This window comes from Varanus komodoensis, unplaced genomic scaffold (genome assembly GCF_004798865.1).
Source record: "Varanus komodoensis strain SLA01 unplaced genomic scaffold, ASM479886v1 scaffold13_3, whole genome shotgun sequence".
NCBI lineage: Eukaryota > Metazoa > Chordata > Lepidosauria > Squamata > Varanidae > Varanus > Varanus komodoensis.
Window position 1 is genome coordinate 11,896,155 of NW_025335409.1, and position 17,274 is coordinate 11,913,428.

The following is a 17,274-nucleotide window of genomic DNA, read 5'->3' on the forward strand; positions in this document are numbered from 1 at the left end:
GCTGGGTTACACCACTGAGGATAGCCATGGGCCTGGTTTGTATGTCAAGACGATCTGTGGATTCTTGGGTATGAGCAGGCACAGGCCTGCTGTGTGGTTTACTAAAAGTAGACCAATGAGGCTCCTCATTTCTACTTTTAGTAAACAACCTACAGTTACCTCTTTGTGGGTCATGAAGCTACAACCACCGCCACCCCCCATTCATAGGGAGTGAGCATAATATATATTATTTAAAGGTCTGTGTTATTTAGGGCTACAAAAGCAGAGTTCACTTATGATTTGTGTGGTGTTTGGGGTATCCAGGCTCAGATGCCCATGTCTGGGTTTAGATGTCATGTTCATAAACTGTGAACATAAAGCGGTTTTACTGGAAGCAAACTGAGGAACGCACCAGATGCCATGTAGAGCAGCCGGTTCACATATTGGCACTATGAGTGACCGGGGTCAATATTTTATTTATTTATTGTATTTAAAACTTTTATATGTCATCCTCGGGATAGCTCACAATCAATACATTAAAAACAATCAATAAAATTGAATACATTAAAACAATCATCCAAGCAATAAATAACATATAACCAATAAAGCACGACTATTGCATTAAATATTAGTTTTTAAAGTACCGGTTAAATAAAAAGGTTTTGACCTGGTGCCAAGAGTATAAGCTCAGTGCCAGGTGAACTTCTCCGGGGATCACATTCCATAATCTGGGTGGCACCACAGAGAAGGCCCTACTCCGAGTAGATGCCCTTTTTATCTCCTTCAGGGAGAGTTCTTGGAGTAGGGCCTCCCTCACTAATCTTAAGGGGCGTGAGGGCATATATGGAAGGAGACATTCCTTCAGGTATCCCGGTCCCTTAATATTTTATTAAGGGGTCAGGATTTTTATAATAAGAGATTATTGTCCCTTAATATTTGTGCAACCACTTTGCAGTTGTAGGAGCAACTGATGTTGGTATGGGGAGATCACATTATCTCAATTCCAAAATATTGTTCTTTGTGTTTCTGGAAAATACAATATGCTTACATTGTCTCGTGGTGTTTCTTTGCAGCTTCCTTTGTTTTCTTATCTATTTGTTGTAATAATACTAGTTACAACAATAACCATTTATACAATATCCACATGAGCATAAGGTCCTTCTTAAACAACCAAGAGGTCACCAGATGTACACATGCTTTCAATATCTTCAGAGGCAGGGCACAAAAACGGGCCAGGACTGACTTGATTTTGAAGTTGGGGTATCTGCACAGACATTGGAATGAACTAGCAGGTGATGTGGTCATTTCAGGTTTCGTATGAATTGTTGCAAACAAGTCAGGCAGAAAAGTTTGATTCCTTCTGTTCTGAAAGTATAAAATCCAGCAGTTGCACTGTGTACATGGTGCACCTTAAGGATTCAAACCATTCCACATGAATTAATCTTCACAACATCACTGCGGCAAAGCGGGGCTGGCATCGAGATAATAGTTGTTCACCTAAAGGCCACCTAGAGATTTTGTGGGTGAAATGAGAACTAAATTTAGCTGTCTGTCAATTCAAAGCTCAGACTCATTGGTGCTGCACTCACACCTGCTCATGAAATCCCTGTTCAGAACTTTTCCTTCCTGTGAGTCTTCCACTCGGTGTGTGGCAATTGAGGATGGGGCCAGTAGGAACAAGCCCCCCAGTGTATCCATACTGGGAACTAGCAAAGTTCTTGTCTTTGTAATTGAAGGGTTGCCTCAATTCCCACATTCTAAATGCCTTAGAAACAGCTAAGAAACAAAAGACATATAAATTATACAGCTCTCCCATATGCATGCCTTCCTGCTTCCCATCTGCCACACAGAGGACACAAGGATTGTCATGGTGTCAGCAAATTGAGCATATAATTCAAGCTGGTTGGAAGTACATCCCAAGGAAGCGATTTCCAAGAGGGAGAAAAAGTCTTTTGAGGACAAAGTGCCCCTTGGGCTTGGAGAAACAGCAGTCCCCTAGTTAACCTCACAGTAGATACTTAGTCAGGGTACTCAGGATGAAGTCATCCAGATCAGACTGCTTGGCCCCACACAGTTTCAACCTAAAAAGATCCTATGCAGGGCTTCTAATATCACAACAGTGTGGGATATAATGCACTGTTAATATGGGCGGTATACTAATTTAGGCCTTTGTGAATAGCATATGTCATGGCAGCCTGATACACTGTATTTAGAAAAGGAAGTGAGGTGTCCAGTTCTCATTCATTGTGTAGGGTTTGAAAACATACCTGTTTAAATGCTACAGGGCAGGATGTACTTGGTTAATTTTAAGTACATCCATATTGGTTTAAGCCAGGGATGGCATGGACGCTTTAGAGGCTGGGCTACAATTGCAGCCATCCCTAACCATTCGCCATGGTGGCTGGAGCAGCTGGACATTGGAGTCCCACAGCCTCTGAAGGTTGTTCCACAAGCCACAAGCTCCACACCCGGGTTTAAGCAGTTTATTACAGGAAGCTAAATTCTGGGTGAAAAACTTCTTGACTGTTAGAGCAATATGACAGTGGAACCGATTCCCCAGGAAGGATGTGGGCTCTCCCACACCGGAGGCATCCCAGGTGCAGCTGCCAGCCATCTGTTAGGCTGGCAGCCATGCTTTAACTAGGAGTCCTGCACTGGGCCGAGGGTTTCACCTGATGGCCTTCTTGGACACTTCCAACTGTTCTATGATATTATGATATTGTTCATCCATTCGTTTTAAGTAATTTTTACTCCATTATTCGGGCAAATGGTGCTTGCCTTCACCGTTACAATTTGAAGACGCAACTCAGGAGGAAAGTGATGTTAAGGAAAGGGGAAGGCAGGCACAATTCTTAAAGGCACAGTGGTCTTATACTGACAGTTCAGGGAAAGGAGGATACTAACGGGCTTTCAGTGGAGTGGACCTATTTTCCGGTTCTTCTGCTTCAGCCAGATGGAATGGTTTATGCATCATATCTAAGCATTCTAAAATTCACCTGGAATACTGGAATAACTGTGCTGTACATTCATGGCATTATTAGCATCCCTGACATTATTACTGAACTACAAATCCGGATAATCCATAATAAGCCATTATTGACAGTGCATTTTTAAAAGTTATGTGTGGACTATCAGTTTTACTGCAGTTGTCTTCAACTGCTACAGGCCTAAGTCTGCTGGTCTTCCTCTGTTAATAATACAATTTTGTGAAATCAACAGTGTCAGTGTGGGATTCCCCATACTGTTCATATCCTTTATCCTGCTTCCTTATCTCACTGATTTTATTCCACTAATAGTAATATGTCTTTAGATCAAGTCAACTTTTCCATTCCCCTCCCCTCCATTTAAGAGAAAGGATGTTTGATATTACAAAGAAGAATTACATTCTGCATTGAGGAGTGCCTGATCCTGCCTAATTTTGGAAGTTCAACAGGGTCATGCCTGGTTGAAATCTAGATGGGTGATTTCATGCTGTAAACCGCCCGGAGAGCTTTGGCTATGGACAGAATAGAAATGTAAATAATAATTATTATTATTATTAGCCAAAGAAATAACATCAATTATTACCAATTTCTACATGTTATTTGGTTTATTCTAGTTATCACAGGGAGGGATGGGGAACACCATATGGTGTTGAAATCCTCCTGAACTTCTTATTCAACATTTCCTATGCTTTTTGGAATGTTTTTGCAGCCATCAAAGCTGGGATTCTGTACAAAACAAGCATATTCTTTTTTTTTTCCTTTTCTTTATGCCTCACAAAACCCGCATAGAGAGAGATTTGCTTCTGCTCTCCAGGTACAACAGGACTCCCTATCTGCTGGGATAGGTTCCAAGCTCCCAAACGGATACCTGAAACCACGGAAAACAGCAAACACTAAATGCTGTACATATACATTTCTTTTTTCACAATGTCATGGACAGAAGATATGGTCTTACCATAAACCCTAGCAGCCTCAGCATATGATTATTTGTTTTTCAGTATTCTCACTTAAAGGAAGCACTTTACAACTGGCACTCTATGGCCCTTTACGACTTCTCAGACCAAAGTCAACTGCAGTTAAGCAACAATGCAGTAACTGAACCAGGAGATATGAGGGTCTTGCTATACAATCTTTCCAGATCTTTTCTTTCTCTTTTGGGCTTGCAGTCTCAGTATTGATAGGGATGAAAGGATGATTGGAACCAGGAAGTAGGAAGAGCCAGTGTGGCGTAGTGGTGAAGAGGATGGGACTGGGACTCAGATGATCTGGGTTCGAGTCCCCGCTCAGCCATGGAGCCAACTGGGTGACTTTGGGCCAGTCACGGACTCTCAGCCCAGCCTACCTCACAGGGTTGTTGTTGTGGGGATAAGATGGAGGAGGAGATATAAGCTGCCTTGAGCCCTTTGTTGGAAAAAGGCAGGATATAAATCAAAAAATAAAAAAAAGAAAAAAGAAAAGGTAACAAAGAAAATTCATTAACCTAAAGGGTGGGGGCTGAGATCAGCTAGCACAGAGTGTGAGGAAAGGCTGAGATCAGATAGCACAGAGTGTGAGGAAATTGGCAGGTAGACAAGATAGCAGAAAACTTGCTCAATGAATGACCTCATGACTATTAACAAACACACCCTGCATAGGAAATAAGCTCATTATAATTCACCTGGGAGGGACCAAGTGGGAGGGAAGAACTGGCGCAAGGTAGGCCAGCGGTTAGCAGCCCATGGCTCCGGAACCACATGTGGCTCTTTCATCCCTCTGCTGCGGTTCCCTGTTGCTCAAAATATGCGTTACAACCGCCAATGTGCGACACCCGCCGGCACGCGATTTATTGAGCTTTTCAACTCCCGGTAGGCCAACCATGGATAAATCCAAGAAAACAGTTTCAGAAGAAAACAGAACATTTAATGGTACGTGGGCAGATTCATTTGCTTTCACTGCTGATGAGACTGGTTTACCAGTATGCTTAATATGTGGTGAGAAATTGGCAAACAACAAAAAGTTGAATGTTGCAAGACATTTCCAGAATAAACACCTTTGCTGAAAAATATCCGGATGGAGATGAGAGATAAAAAGCCATTTCGAAACTGATGTGGAAGGTTGATCTGAGCAAAAATCATAATTTAAGCTTGGGTTTTTATTTCATAAATACAAGGAGGACTCAAATAGACATTGAGTATTTTATTTTACAGTAACCTTCAACCCATCATCTTTTTTTCGGAGTTCAAAATGTTTTTGTTGCATGCAGAAATAAAAAAATTGTTTTCTCTGTAGCAGTTCATTGATTTCATAAATGCAACACACTATAGTTTTTTTATACATAGCATAAAGGTAAAAAATGATATATGCTGTATTACCTTCATTTTAGATGTCAAAAGGGTTTTGTGGCTCCTGGTGTTTTCTTTTCTGTGGGAAACGGGTCCAAATGGCTCTTTGAGTGTTTAAGGTTGCCGCCTCCTGGGATGGGCAGGTGGAAAAGATCTGTAACCTCCCAGTACCCTGGCCAATGCGGGGAAAAGAGGGAAGAAGCGGCCATAAATGAGATCTGAACATGTGCTGAGTTGAGCTGGAAGAAGGGAAGGAAGCCAATCTGGCTCCCTTTGTTGCAACAAAGTTTAAAAAAGAACTCTCTGCATGCTCAGAGTATTTTTCTCTTCTGAAGGAAAGGAAAGAATGTTTCTAACAGTATCACACAATCCCGTGTGTCCTTTTAAGTTTATCTAGGATTGCGATGCCAAGTAACAGGCTCTTTCTCCCTTTTTATACATGGCTGTGAGTTTGTTGGTCTTGATTACCAGGAATAGGTCTATGGATATACGTTTTCCTACAGTGTCACTTGATTAGTGGACAGCTCTGGTTGTCTATTTGTAAAGAAACTAGTAGAAGAAATCGGGAAGGATAACAGTATTTAAAGCATTTGGGCAATGGCCATGGGCAATTCAGTGATGTTGTTATTGTGAGGCAGCCCACCTGGAACCATAATGTCCTTTAATTGCTCTGAGTAGTTGCATCAACATTAGAGGTAGGAAAAGCTTGAGCAAAAGATGCAAATTACATGTTTTGGCAAGTGCTCTTTCCTTTTAAATAGCCACTGCTTTTAGCATCAAATCTTGTGTTGTTTAGAGCAGAATAACAAAGGCCAGGATGCTGCATTATCTGTCAGAAGACTTATTCATTGTAACACCTGATTCTTTCAGCCAGTGGGGTTGAGATAATGGCCCTTATCATGCAACAGAGAGACAGTCCAAGTGACTCAGACATGCTTGTGCTACTTTGTATACTGACAGAAAATAGTTGCGTTACACAGTTACAGGGGGAAATGGAGGACAACTTGCTGCATACATACATTGTCAGCCTGATCCTGAAATATAACCTCTGGCACTGCTAGACAATCAGAGCATGTCAAGGGTTATGTTTTGGAACTGCACACCCATGATAATGAGCTGCAGGTGAACAGGAGCTTTGAAAGGCAAGATAATCAGTGTGCTACCACTAACACTGCTACTGTTGTGCTAGCAGAAATCTGTGCTTTACAACATTGCTCGCACTGGCTTGCACAGCAAGTTCCCTGGGAAACCTAGCAAGTGCTGTTGTGTGGCTTTGGCTTCCAGGAGGGCAACATCAGTAGTTCTGTGGGTAGCACCTTTCCCATGCGAATTGACTCAGGCTTTTGTTATACGTGCTTGTTGCCCTGATTGAAGCCACTGTAGCTGGTCTTTTTGCAACCCTCCACATCCAAGATCAATACTGTTCAACTGTTCTCCTCTAAGCTGACAACCTTGTCTCACATCACCAGCATGAAGAGAGATTTGCCTCTGCTCCCCAGGTGCAACCTTTCCAGATCCATCATGGAAAGGTCTGTTTGGGAACCTGTCAGAAAGATCTCAAGCTATTTCCTGGCTGCAGCTATGGCTGGTTGAAGGGAGCCCCCTGGCTAGAGGGCAGAATCCCACCTTCACTGGCTTACAAGGTCAAAACTGCAGAGATACACATACTTTCACTGGAAACCCAGGCCCTTAGACATGGATGTAATAATCATCTGTACTGGGATTCAAATTGGAAAGCTACAACCTCATTCAGGATCAAATCATTAAGTTCACAACCGCATAGATGAACTATTTCCTCATCACCATGTTAGGTCAGAAATCCATAAAGCAACTCACATCATACCCAGCATCAGCTCTACAATGCCACCCGCAGGTGTCTACAAATGGAATACTCAGACTAGGGTCTTGGCCAGATTTGCTAAGGCCAAGACAAAGGTGAAGTCAGGCATAAGTAAGAGTCCGATACCAGCTAGGCATGGCAGGGCCAAAAGCAAGGCAAGGAACAGACGTCAGGCGAAGATGCAGGACCCAAGGCAAGGCAAGGCAAAGCCAGGAATGGGCAGGAGTCAGAGCACAGATGAAGAAGCTGCAAGACTGGAGGCAGATCAGGAACACAAAGCAGCCACCGCAAAGACTTGTGCTGCTTGTGTAGCACCTCCTGTGGCTTCCAGCTGGGTTCTGTGGCTACAGCGGTTCCGTCCCTGATCCCCGTCCTGCAAGCACTTGGAGCATGAACCAAGTTGCCTGCTCTAACAAGCCACTGGGGAGGCCATGTCGCCTTGCAGATGCTGACACCTGGGAGCAATATAGTGACCATGTAGGGGGATCTTACCCTAGCCCCCAAGTAAGGCAGCTGCAAACTGCTGCCTAGTTTCAGAAAGCCTAGACCGTCAAGTAATGATATGGATGCTGCAAGTCACAGCTGCATGCTTGCTTGGAGGGCAAGGCTACTCACTACAGAATGCTGCAAATCAAAAGCAATTCACCACTGTGAGGAGACTGCAGCTTCAGGTTCCCCATGACCTGAGATTCTGTAATGGAGGCTGCCAGTTTTGCCAGGGAAGTTCCTAGATGGACAGAAGTTGTTGTTGATGTTGTTGGGTCAAGTTGGGGTGGTAACACTTTGAGAAGTCCCTTCTTTGTTCTTTCCTTCCATTTTCTGTATTTCATCTTCATTACAGCTATTCATCAAAAATCTCATATTAAGAATTGGTATTGTTTTCCTTTCCTCTCCCCATCCCCTTTCCTTTTGTGCTATGGCTTTTTAAAATATACACCTGAGGGCAGGGCCTGCCTCCTTTGCAGTGATTTATAAGCTACACTAAGATATTTTCTGGCAGAAGGGTAGGATATAAATGCTTTAAATACATGAACACAATAAAATACATGAATTGCCTCCTATAACTATATATTTCACCAGGAGGCATGAGTACAATTGAGGCCACCCAAATAGGTTAGGGACAACTTTGACTAATTGGGCTATACTTACATTAATGCATCAAGCACAGGAAACTTTAGTTTCCTGAATCAGGTCATGGTCTATCCAGCTCATTCTGCCCAAATCAGGTATGCAGATCTGCCTGCTAGATGCTTCACACCACCATTTCCAGCATTCCTTATTATCAGCTATACTGACTGGGGCTGATGGGAGTTGAAGTCAGAGCATCTGAGCAGCACCAGGATGGGGAAGGCTGATTGAGTTAATTGCTGCTAACTAGGCTGGCAGGTACAGTCTCTCTAGGGTTTCAGGTGGATTTCTTTTTCTTGGCCCTGCCTAGAAATGCTGGGGATGCTGCGTGTCTTATTGAACACTTCTATTAGCAACTTTAGTTGCTGCTGCTGTTTTAGATGAAAGCATGCAACAAATAAAACCTGAAATCAGCTTGAATAATCAAGTAGCAAGCATAATAGCAGTACTTTTTTCCCTTTTAAATTAGGCACTACAAGGCCTCATAAGGAGGGGGAAGTCCCTGGTGTGGATTACATTTTCATCACTGTTGAAGATTTTATGGAACTAGAGAAAAGTGGTGCTCTTTTAGAAAGTGGGACATATGAAGGTAAGTGCCATCTTACTATAAAATTTGCTTTAACTCCCTTCCCCTCCATTTTCTAGAGTCACATTAGGGCATCCTTTTAGATTGCATCATGGTACGCATTATCTTAAATTTCTGAGGAGCCATAGAGCAATTATAGGAAGGTTGTGCTCCCCCCCCCCTTTGACAAAGCTCGGTATACATGGGTCCACTGTAATTGGGATGTTTCATCAGGCCTGTCCCAGGCAAGAGCGAATGACAAGTGATTGCTAGACGGTCGCCCACCTGCAAAGTTAAGCTGTCATGCCGCTGAACAGCTTCCCCGTTTCGTAATCGTTTGTGATGACTTTTTCCTCATTATACCCAATACCTGACTTGCTCATTCAGCACATTTCCAGGACAGAGGTTGTGCATGAAAATCCTGTATTGGCATAGACAGTTCCCACTGCCCCCCATTATCCATGCGTGCGCATCTGCGCACACACACACAGCACAGAGAGAGTTCCACTGTATTTTTCTACAGTGCTGCAGAGATCCTTGCAAACTGAAAGCTGAAGCAGCACTTTGAAAAGTTGGAGAGAAAACTTTATAATGTGGTGTAAGTTTTTGCAAAATTCTAAAAAGGAGGTGTGTAGTGGAGGGGAGGGATGGAATCTGGCATCTTAATGACCTGGTGCAAATAGACAGGGAATTTCAGTGATATGGAGATGTAAAAATATCTGCTTGAGAGTGAAAAGCTGGCAGTTTAATGATGCGTCTCCGGTTACTGTTGATTCACCTCGTCAACCTTGTTCAAGATCATAAAAAACATGGGCATGAAATAAATGTATGTTGCATTGTACCAGAGTAGGACTGGCTCCAAAACATGCAGGGAGTCATTGAGCATGATAAAAACTAGATGCTTGCGAAAAGTACATTAGTATATGGAAATCAGTATTTCAACCTAATTATAAAAAGGTTAATATTTTGATACAGACAGATGCTTTTTGACAAGCATGTTTGTACAATCTAGACTTGTTATGAAAATGTCTTTTTCCTGAATATTTTCTAATGAAGAAAACAATTTAAAGTTATATCTGACACCACGCTACCAAAACAAATGTATTACTGGAGTTATAAATAGCCAGAGTAGAATAAATCTTTCTTACCTAATCAGCACAGAGTGTCGACTTTAAGATAGGTACAGTTTCATGTCAATAAAAATGGTAGCACTGAATTTAATGCCATTTGCACTTCATTGCTATCTTGTATTTAAGGAACAAACTTGAATAAATGGTGCTATACATGCAGTACCACAGTATCAAGCCTGAGGCTTTTTCCGACTGGGTATCCCTTGAAGTTATGGATATATGAGCTATACATTAAAGCCATGCGCATTTTGCACAGCTGTAATATATTGCCCAACAGTATGGTTTCATTTTTCTTTCAAGGAATAGTGTAGGCTTCAGTGTGATTGTGCACTGCCTCTGGGGGTTTATGGAAGAATGTATATTTTTGACAGCTTTACCCTGGGACAAGGAAAAAGAAAGTCAGAGGTGGTGACAGCCTCTTGGGTGTTTGGGAGGCTTCTCCCCGCAACTGCAATTTATTTGTTTATTTAATTTCTATACCAGCCAATAGTTAAAGCTCTCTGGCTGGCTCACAACAGAAATTCTGGCTGGAACTAGTAGGACTACCGCAGCAAGAAAGTGATACTAAATGGCCATTCCACAAAGAAGCAGGGACCAGAAATGATCAGGTCTACTCCCCAGGAAGAAGAGGTACTCAATTAGGAATATTCATCTGTCAGTTGGGGTGGGGGGTTCCTGTTGCTGAATACTTACAAAGGTTCTGGAGAGGAGAGGAGAGGAGAGGAGAGGAGAGGAGAGGAGAGGAGATCCACCACAAAGTGGGGATAGCCTCCTCATATGTGTTGGGAGAGCTCTTAGAGATAATGGCAGGGCTCACACCGCATGGCAAAGAACCCCGCACTGTTTCCACAGCACATGAATTTGGGCCTGAACTTACTCATCAGACAGTGACGTAGTGATCCCAGCATCCCAGTTTCTACACTCCCCATTCCGTCCTCCCAGCCTGGCCATGCAACCCGACAGCCTGCACAAGCGCCATCGCCCACTTTTCCTGTTCTTGCCTATGGACCAACCACAGCAGCCTCCTCCTGACTGGTCCTCTGCAATCCTGAGAGGGGCTCCCCCTTTTCCCACCTATGTATATTTGCATGTCTGCAGTGATTCCCAGCCACTCCAGCCCCCACAGACATTTTTATCAAATGAATAAAATAGCCTGAATGTGCCACACAGATAATTGGGCACACTGGTGGGGGGGGTAGGGTGTCTCCTCCCTCTCCCACAGGTATCTCGGGGGAGGGGGGCGGGTACCGCAGGAGCAGTGAGGTTTCTCCTTCCCTGTCACTGCTTGGCAGTTTAATGAGCATCCCTTTTCCAGATAATATACTGATGGGTGAGGGAAGGGGGAAATAGAAGAGAAAGAAACCATCTCTCTTCCATGGACACACACAATTCCAAATAAAATAAAATAAAAGCACAGTGCAAGTGGAGGCCCTAGACAGTCCAGCTGGGCCACTGTGTTTGTACCTGTAGCCACAGGTAAATACCATTTTAAGAGCCAGTGTCCTAACCTTGCTTGCTCAGTAATCCAGAGGAACATGCTTTCATGTCATACAGATAACAGAAGGATGGCAGTTTTTTTAAAATCTGTTATTACTCTTTGCTTAGATAAGAGCTGATGAACCCAGTTGGTAAACTAAAGAACTTCTAAATCATTAGGCCACCATGCAGCACCGTTAAACTTTGAAGCGTCATTGGTCTCAGTGGAAGAATTAAATACATGCTTAATCTCTTTGATTCAATCAGTGGGAATTCAAAGTAGATAGCTTTGGTTGAGTTGTACCTATTATAATCCTCTGCATCTCTGGTACTTGGTAGCAGTCATGACGGTGCTCTTATGCATTCATTTTATCATTTGTACAGTATGTATTTATGTTCTGAACTGAAAATTAAATTAAAATATAATTATCCTTTCATCTGTTTTTCTTCCACCTCAAGAGAGAAAACTTGTCAATCTTGTTTGTATTATCAAACTGCAAAGCTGACTTTTTCCAATATCTTGGCATGAATTGCAATTTAAAGATTATTTGACAGATGGTTCCAAACCTGCCTGAGATGAATTTTACCTACTGTATAAATATTGACTGCTTTAATAATTGGCATTCTGTATCTCTAAATCTTAACAAGATATTTTTCTCTAACAAGGTTTGCGGCATGGAAAGAGCTTAATTCAATTACAACAGTATTGACTTATTACTAAAAGGACCTTGTAGTGTCAGCATTTCTTCAAGTGATTACTTAAACATGTACAGGGGTTGGGAAAAAAGGGTCACAATCCACCAGGAAACATTTCTGCAGGAGATTCACTCAGAGTGATAAGAGTTTCACAAAATTGTACTCAGGTTTTTATGGAGATTATTCAGGAAAGGTTCACAATAGTCCAGTTTGTTTGGCACAGACAGCACGACCCATGATGAGTTACAGTTCCCACCGTTGCCCCCATTTTGTGTTTCCAGCCCCACTTGGGTTGTTACATTCTGTGAACCTGGTGAGTACAGGTTATGTGAGGGCTAAACAGGCATGATCTGTTCTGCCAGGGGTTGGTTAATGCAACACGGTGCCTTCATGCACCCCAAATTCACCACAGCCTCTCCATGGGTTTTAAAGAGCCTTGGTGGGCCACTGTGCCATGCAAACCAGCCCGGCTGGTTATGCCCAAATACAGTAGATGTTTGAGCAGAAATATGAACTGGAACATTTTATCTGGAGTAAGGCATCCATCAGTATGTCCCAGCAAGGAAAAAGCCTCTGACATCGACCCTGACTTTAATTACAAATTGTGTAATTGGATTGAAATTGAGATAAAGTAATGTTAATTGTGCATTACATCTACAAATCTAACTACTTCCGGGCGTGTTTTGCTGGAAGAGAATAATATACCTAAGGATGCAATCCTAGGTCAGCTTAAACAGAACAAAAACTTACAAGATACAGCATGCCCTAGCCAGAATAACTGTCTTTAGCTACTGTTTCTTAATTGAACCAGGGAATTACTACATCTGTAAAACTGAGGTTCAGAAAGTATTGAATTAACTATTTTGTTGAAATACCTTTGAGTGAAACACTGTTCTTTAGGCATTAATTGTAGAACAAATATGGTATATTGGAGTTGAACTCATATCTTCTCCTCCTCAGAAGCTGATACAATAGAAAGAGTGTCTCCAATACTTCTGGTTGAATTATCCAAAATTTAATTATTCTATGCATGGCTGGAACATTTTTAATGGAAACTTTCTGTTCATTCCCAGCTCTGCTTCAAATTGCCAAAAAGATTTAAAGACGGGCATGTCTGATGGTTATAGGAGACTTAGTGCAGAGGTACTTTACAAGAGAAGTGAGCACAAAGCAAAACAAAACTCCCACCTCCTGATTAATGAGCACTAGTGAACCTTGCCCAGGTGAATCCCAACCACTGAGCTTGTGAGATTAATAACCTGGTTGCTAGTCGCTTTAAATCACCTCAAGGAGTGAGCAAAGTGTGATTGGACAGAGCCTTCTGTAGTTCTCTTCTGCAGTTGGGTTGGTGAGTGCAGTCCAGATGAACCCTTGAAGCTGGGATGCAGAATCTCCAGCCCTGGGGCCAGATCTAGTCCTCTTGGCATCATAGTCCAGGCCTCTGGGTTACCCTAAGCATTGGTCTAGTGGTGGTTTCCTGGCATTCGTGCAGGATTTTTTTTCCCATTCAGATAAGTTGAAATGCTTTAAACACTTAGTTACTGACAGTGAGAGCTTTAAGCTAAAACATACAGGTATATGTTAACTGGTCTCTTTGTCTTTAGCCCTAGTGCATTGCCTTTAGCCATTCCCTACCCTGGAATCTATCCCCCAAGAACTTCTGTGAAATGGAATTTGGTCCTTGGGCTGAAAGCAGTTTATGATACAGAATTTAGAATTCACATATTTGCTAGGAATTGTTGCTTGGTGTGAAATTCAGGGGCAGTGTGGAAGCTTCTGCTCAGAAGAAATACCCTGTAGCCTTTGAGAAAGATACGGGTTTTTTTTTTTTAAGGTATCATAATATATTTTGAGGTAGAAATAGCTTTAGGAAGCTACCACATTTTGATGAACACAAGACGGTATGCAAATGTGAGTGTGTGGGAAGGGGCAGTTCTTCTCCAGTATCATTTTAAAAGAATAGTTTGAACAAATCACTGGAGTGATCCAGATGGGTTTTTCACATCTATGGAGCTGACTAGGGTCAGAACACTCACACCTACATGCCCACAAATGATCCTATTGCAATGCTTGTATTTGAGTCATTAAATATCTTTGCAGAATTGTAATGGAAGAGTCTGGGCTGAATAATATATTTGTGTTATTTTGAACATTAAGTTCTCTGAATCACCCAGTCATTAGTATATCAGAGTTTTTAGTGTTAACTTAGCCATCAAATCTGAGCTCTTGAAAATGTTATTGTCTTACATCAAGTATCCCTGTAAGATAAATGAGTGCCTTTTTCATCTGCAGTAAGATGGATCTAGCTGATCTCTAAATCAAGGAAAAGAGAAGAAAATCAGATTCAGACATGTATACACACTCTCCAATAAATATTCTCTACTGGGAGTCCATAGTGGATCTTTAGGACCAACAGTACATTTCGCTGCCTGTTTGCAGTTGTAATTTACAACTCTAGATGCAAAGAGCTTGCCAGAATCTTGTGCTCACTAGGCTTCTTTTCCCCACTTGGCCCTGGCCAGGTAGCATTCCCAGTCAAGATCAAGTATGTGACAGCTTGGAAACACTAGTAGACCCCTTCTTTGCCCAAAGTGCACAATTCTTTGCTCAAAGTGTGCAAAGCACTGTACACAAAGCCCACAAATCATGTGTGCAGAAGCAGAACTCTTCTTGCATAGCTGGTGTGTGGGCGCCCAGTGTGGAACCAGCCCCATGAACTCTGTTGGACTCTTCCTGCCAGACACCCTTGCAAGCGCTTAGCACAAGGTGAACCTAGGGCAGAAAGAAAGTGGGCTGAAATCCAGGGAGCCAAGTTGAGGAACTCCGGCAGATTCCCAGCCTCAGATTAGATTTCTATTCACAACTGCCTTGAAAGCTCTCCAACATTTCAAGTCTAGATTACCGGGCACCAGGAGATCAGGGACACAGTAGTTTTGGTTACAGCCTTTTTTATCTATTCGTTTTCCCGTTCTCTGTTTCTTTGTGCACACCAGATTTAAACCTGCTGCAGTGGAAAGCCAAACATTATAACATTTTCTGTATCAGCCTTTTCTAGCTTGGTGCCGTTCCAGTGTGCTGCATCGCAATTCACATGCACAGGGAAGGCCGATCTGTAGTGTGACCCTGAAGCTGGTACTTTTCACTAAGAGGGAAAGATGGAGAAATATCTCATTTGAACTGGGACCTATTTTTGTTGTGGTTTTGGTGCTTTTTCTTTAATTCCAGAGTGTTCTTCCCAAAAGCACAGCACAGCACCCATTCTAGGTACAGAGGAGAGCACAAAGACAATCAGGGCTGAATATATTGCCAGGGAGGTGAGGGGACTGATTTGGATGAAAGGAATATCTCTACATAAGGGCCTAGCATTAAGGAAGAATTTTCTTCAGCACCTGTATGAGGATCTGTCATTGAACTGGACATGGTCATTAGCCCTGAAAGATACGGAATGTCGTGCAAATTACTGCCAGGTTCTATGGTGTACACAAGGGAGAATAAATGAGAGGATGGCAAAACAGACATTTCTGAGCAACATCTATTGAAGCTGAATCACAGGCAGCTGTTGAAGTTGAGTCAGGAGTTGGGAGCGGGAATCACAGGCTGAGCCAGAACATCCAAGCCAAGACGTGGAGCCAGGAGACAGAGCTTAAAGACCACAGAACAGCCAGGATAAACTTGTTGCTCAGATGTGGTCCCTGCCCATATCATAACCCATCCTGTCTGGAGGTTGGGAATAACCAACCTGGGGTAGCCTAGTCCGGAGAGCACTTAACTGCTTGGGGAATGTTCCAAGCATAGAAATAAAGGTTCCCTGCTCTAGCACAGTAAGTGGCTCCTGACACCAACAGTCTAGAAATTGGTGACTCCCTCACTCGGTGGACACCAGCTGTGATGGGGCTTATGAAAGAGCAGATGTAGCGGCAAGTCTGTGCAGAAGCCCAGATCTGAAAGGGCACAGTCCTGCATGCACGGGCTTCTGGCATCCTGTACCAGATGTGGAATGTGCTCAGGAGCTGAGGAAGGGACAGCTGTGGAGCATCTCACTGGGGCCTCAGAGCTGGTGATGTAACAAGTAATTCTGCTCAGCTGAGCTGGAAGCCTTGTTCCCTGTCCTACTGGGCAACTCCCAGGCTTTGCTGATATGGTAGAAATCAGTGTCACAAAGAAATGGTGGTGGAAACAAGTTGACTATGCTGTACAATTACAGAAACCAGGATATTATTCTAAAAAAACGTTACATAGCCCCCAGAGAACCACAGATATTTTAGCAGAGCTTTGGAAGCCATTTTGGGTATTTCCTTTGGGTCTTCTTTTGCCTTGAGGTCCCCAAAGTAAACTCCAGGAATGCATTTTGCAGGTGCATATGTGGAGGTTGCCATGTGCAGGTGCAAATCCCCTACTGCATGAGGACGTATGGAGTGGGACATTAGAGGAGGACATCAAGACAGGGTTTCCCTTCCAAATCCACCTGCAGAAAACTACCCAAAAGGTGGGGAGCTCTTCCTGTACCTTCTTCTTTCCAAGCCAGGTTGGGATGGCTGAGGCACTGGGGATCCAGTAACCCAGTCTACAAATCCAGTGTAGACAAGGTTCATTCAGCCAACCCAGATGCTGCAACAGGGAAGGCTGAGGACCCCCTGCTCCCCTCACAAGAGACGGCCTGCAGCTGTGCCTGAATATGAAACTCTAAGTCAGGCCTTCCCCTTTGTAACACTACAACTCCAAGTCCACGCCCTACTCGCCACCCCCGTCTCCTGCCGATACATCTCCTGACTTTTGTGTTCTGTCTAGACTTTGGAGAAACATCCCACTATCCTGGGTCATTAATGATTGCCACTGCTGCCGTTGCAGTATGTTTTGTTGTTGTTTTTCTCTTTTATTGATTTTATTTTATATTTTTATGGCCATCATTTTGGGTAACTGCAGTAAAAATGTGGTTATCTCATTTTTAACTGGATAAATAAAAAGAATATGCTTGCTTGCACAGAAGAATTTGCAGTGGGGGAGAATCTATAAGGAAACTTGTTTTTAAACCTGCTGCTAGGTTTTAGCAGTTAATTTGCAAAACTGCTGTTAAGTTTTAGCAGGTAATTTGCATAGCCTTGATGGTACAAAATAGGCAAAAATAAGAGCTTTTTTATTCCTGTGTACAATTAGC

General features: G+C 42.9%; 1 protein-coding gene across 8 annotated transcripts in view; it reads left to right on the forward strand.

The window, feature by feature from the left end:
- The window catches only part of MAGI2 (membrane associated guanylate kinase, WW and PDZ domain containing 2), a 708,373-nt gene that overhangs the window by 399,219 nt on the left and 291,880 nt on the right, over window positions 1–17,274 (forward strand). For all 8 annotated transcript variants that reach the window (XM_044423188.1, XM_044423195.1, XM_044423191.1 and 5 more), the window contains one exon: window positions 8,722–8,841. In XM_044423188.1, coding sequence (XP_044279123.1) covers window positions 8,722–8,841 — 120 coding nt within the window. The remainder of the gene's footprint in view (window positions 1–8,721; window positions 8,842–17,274) is intronic.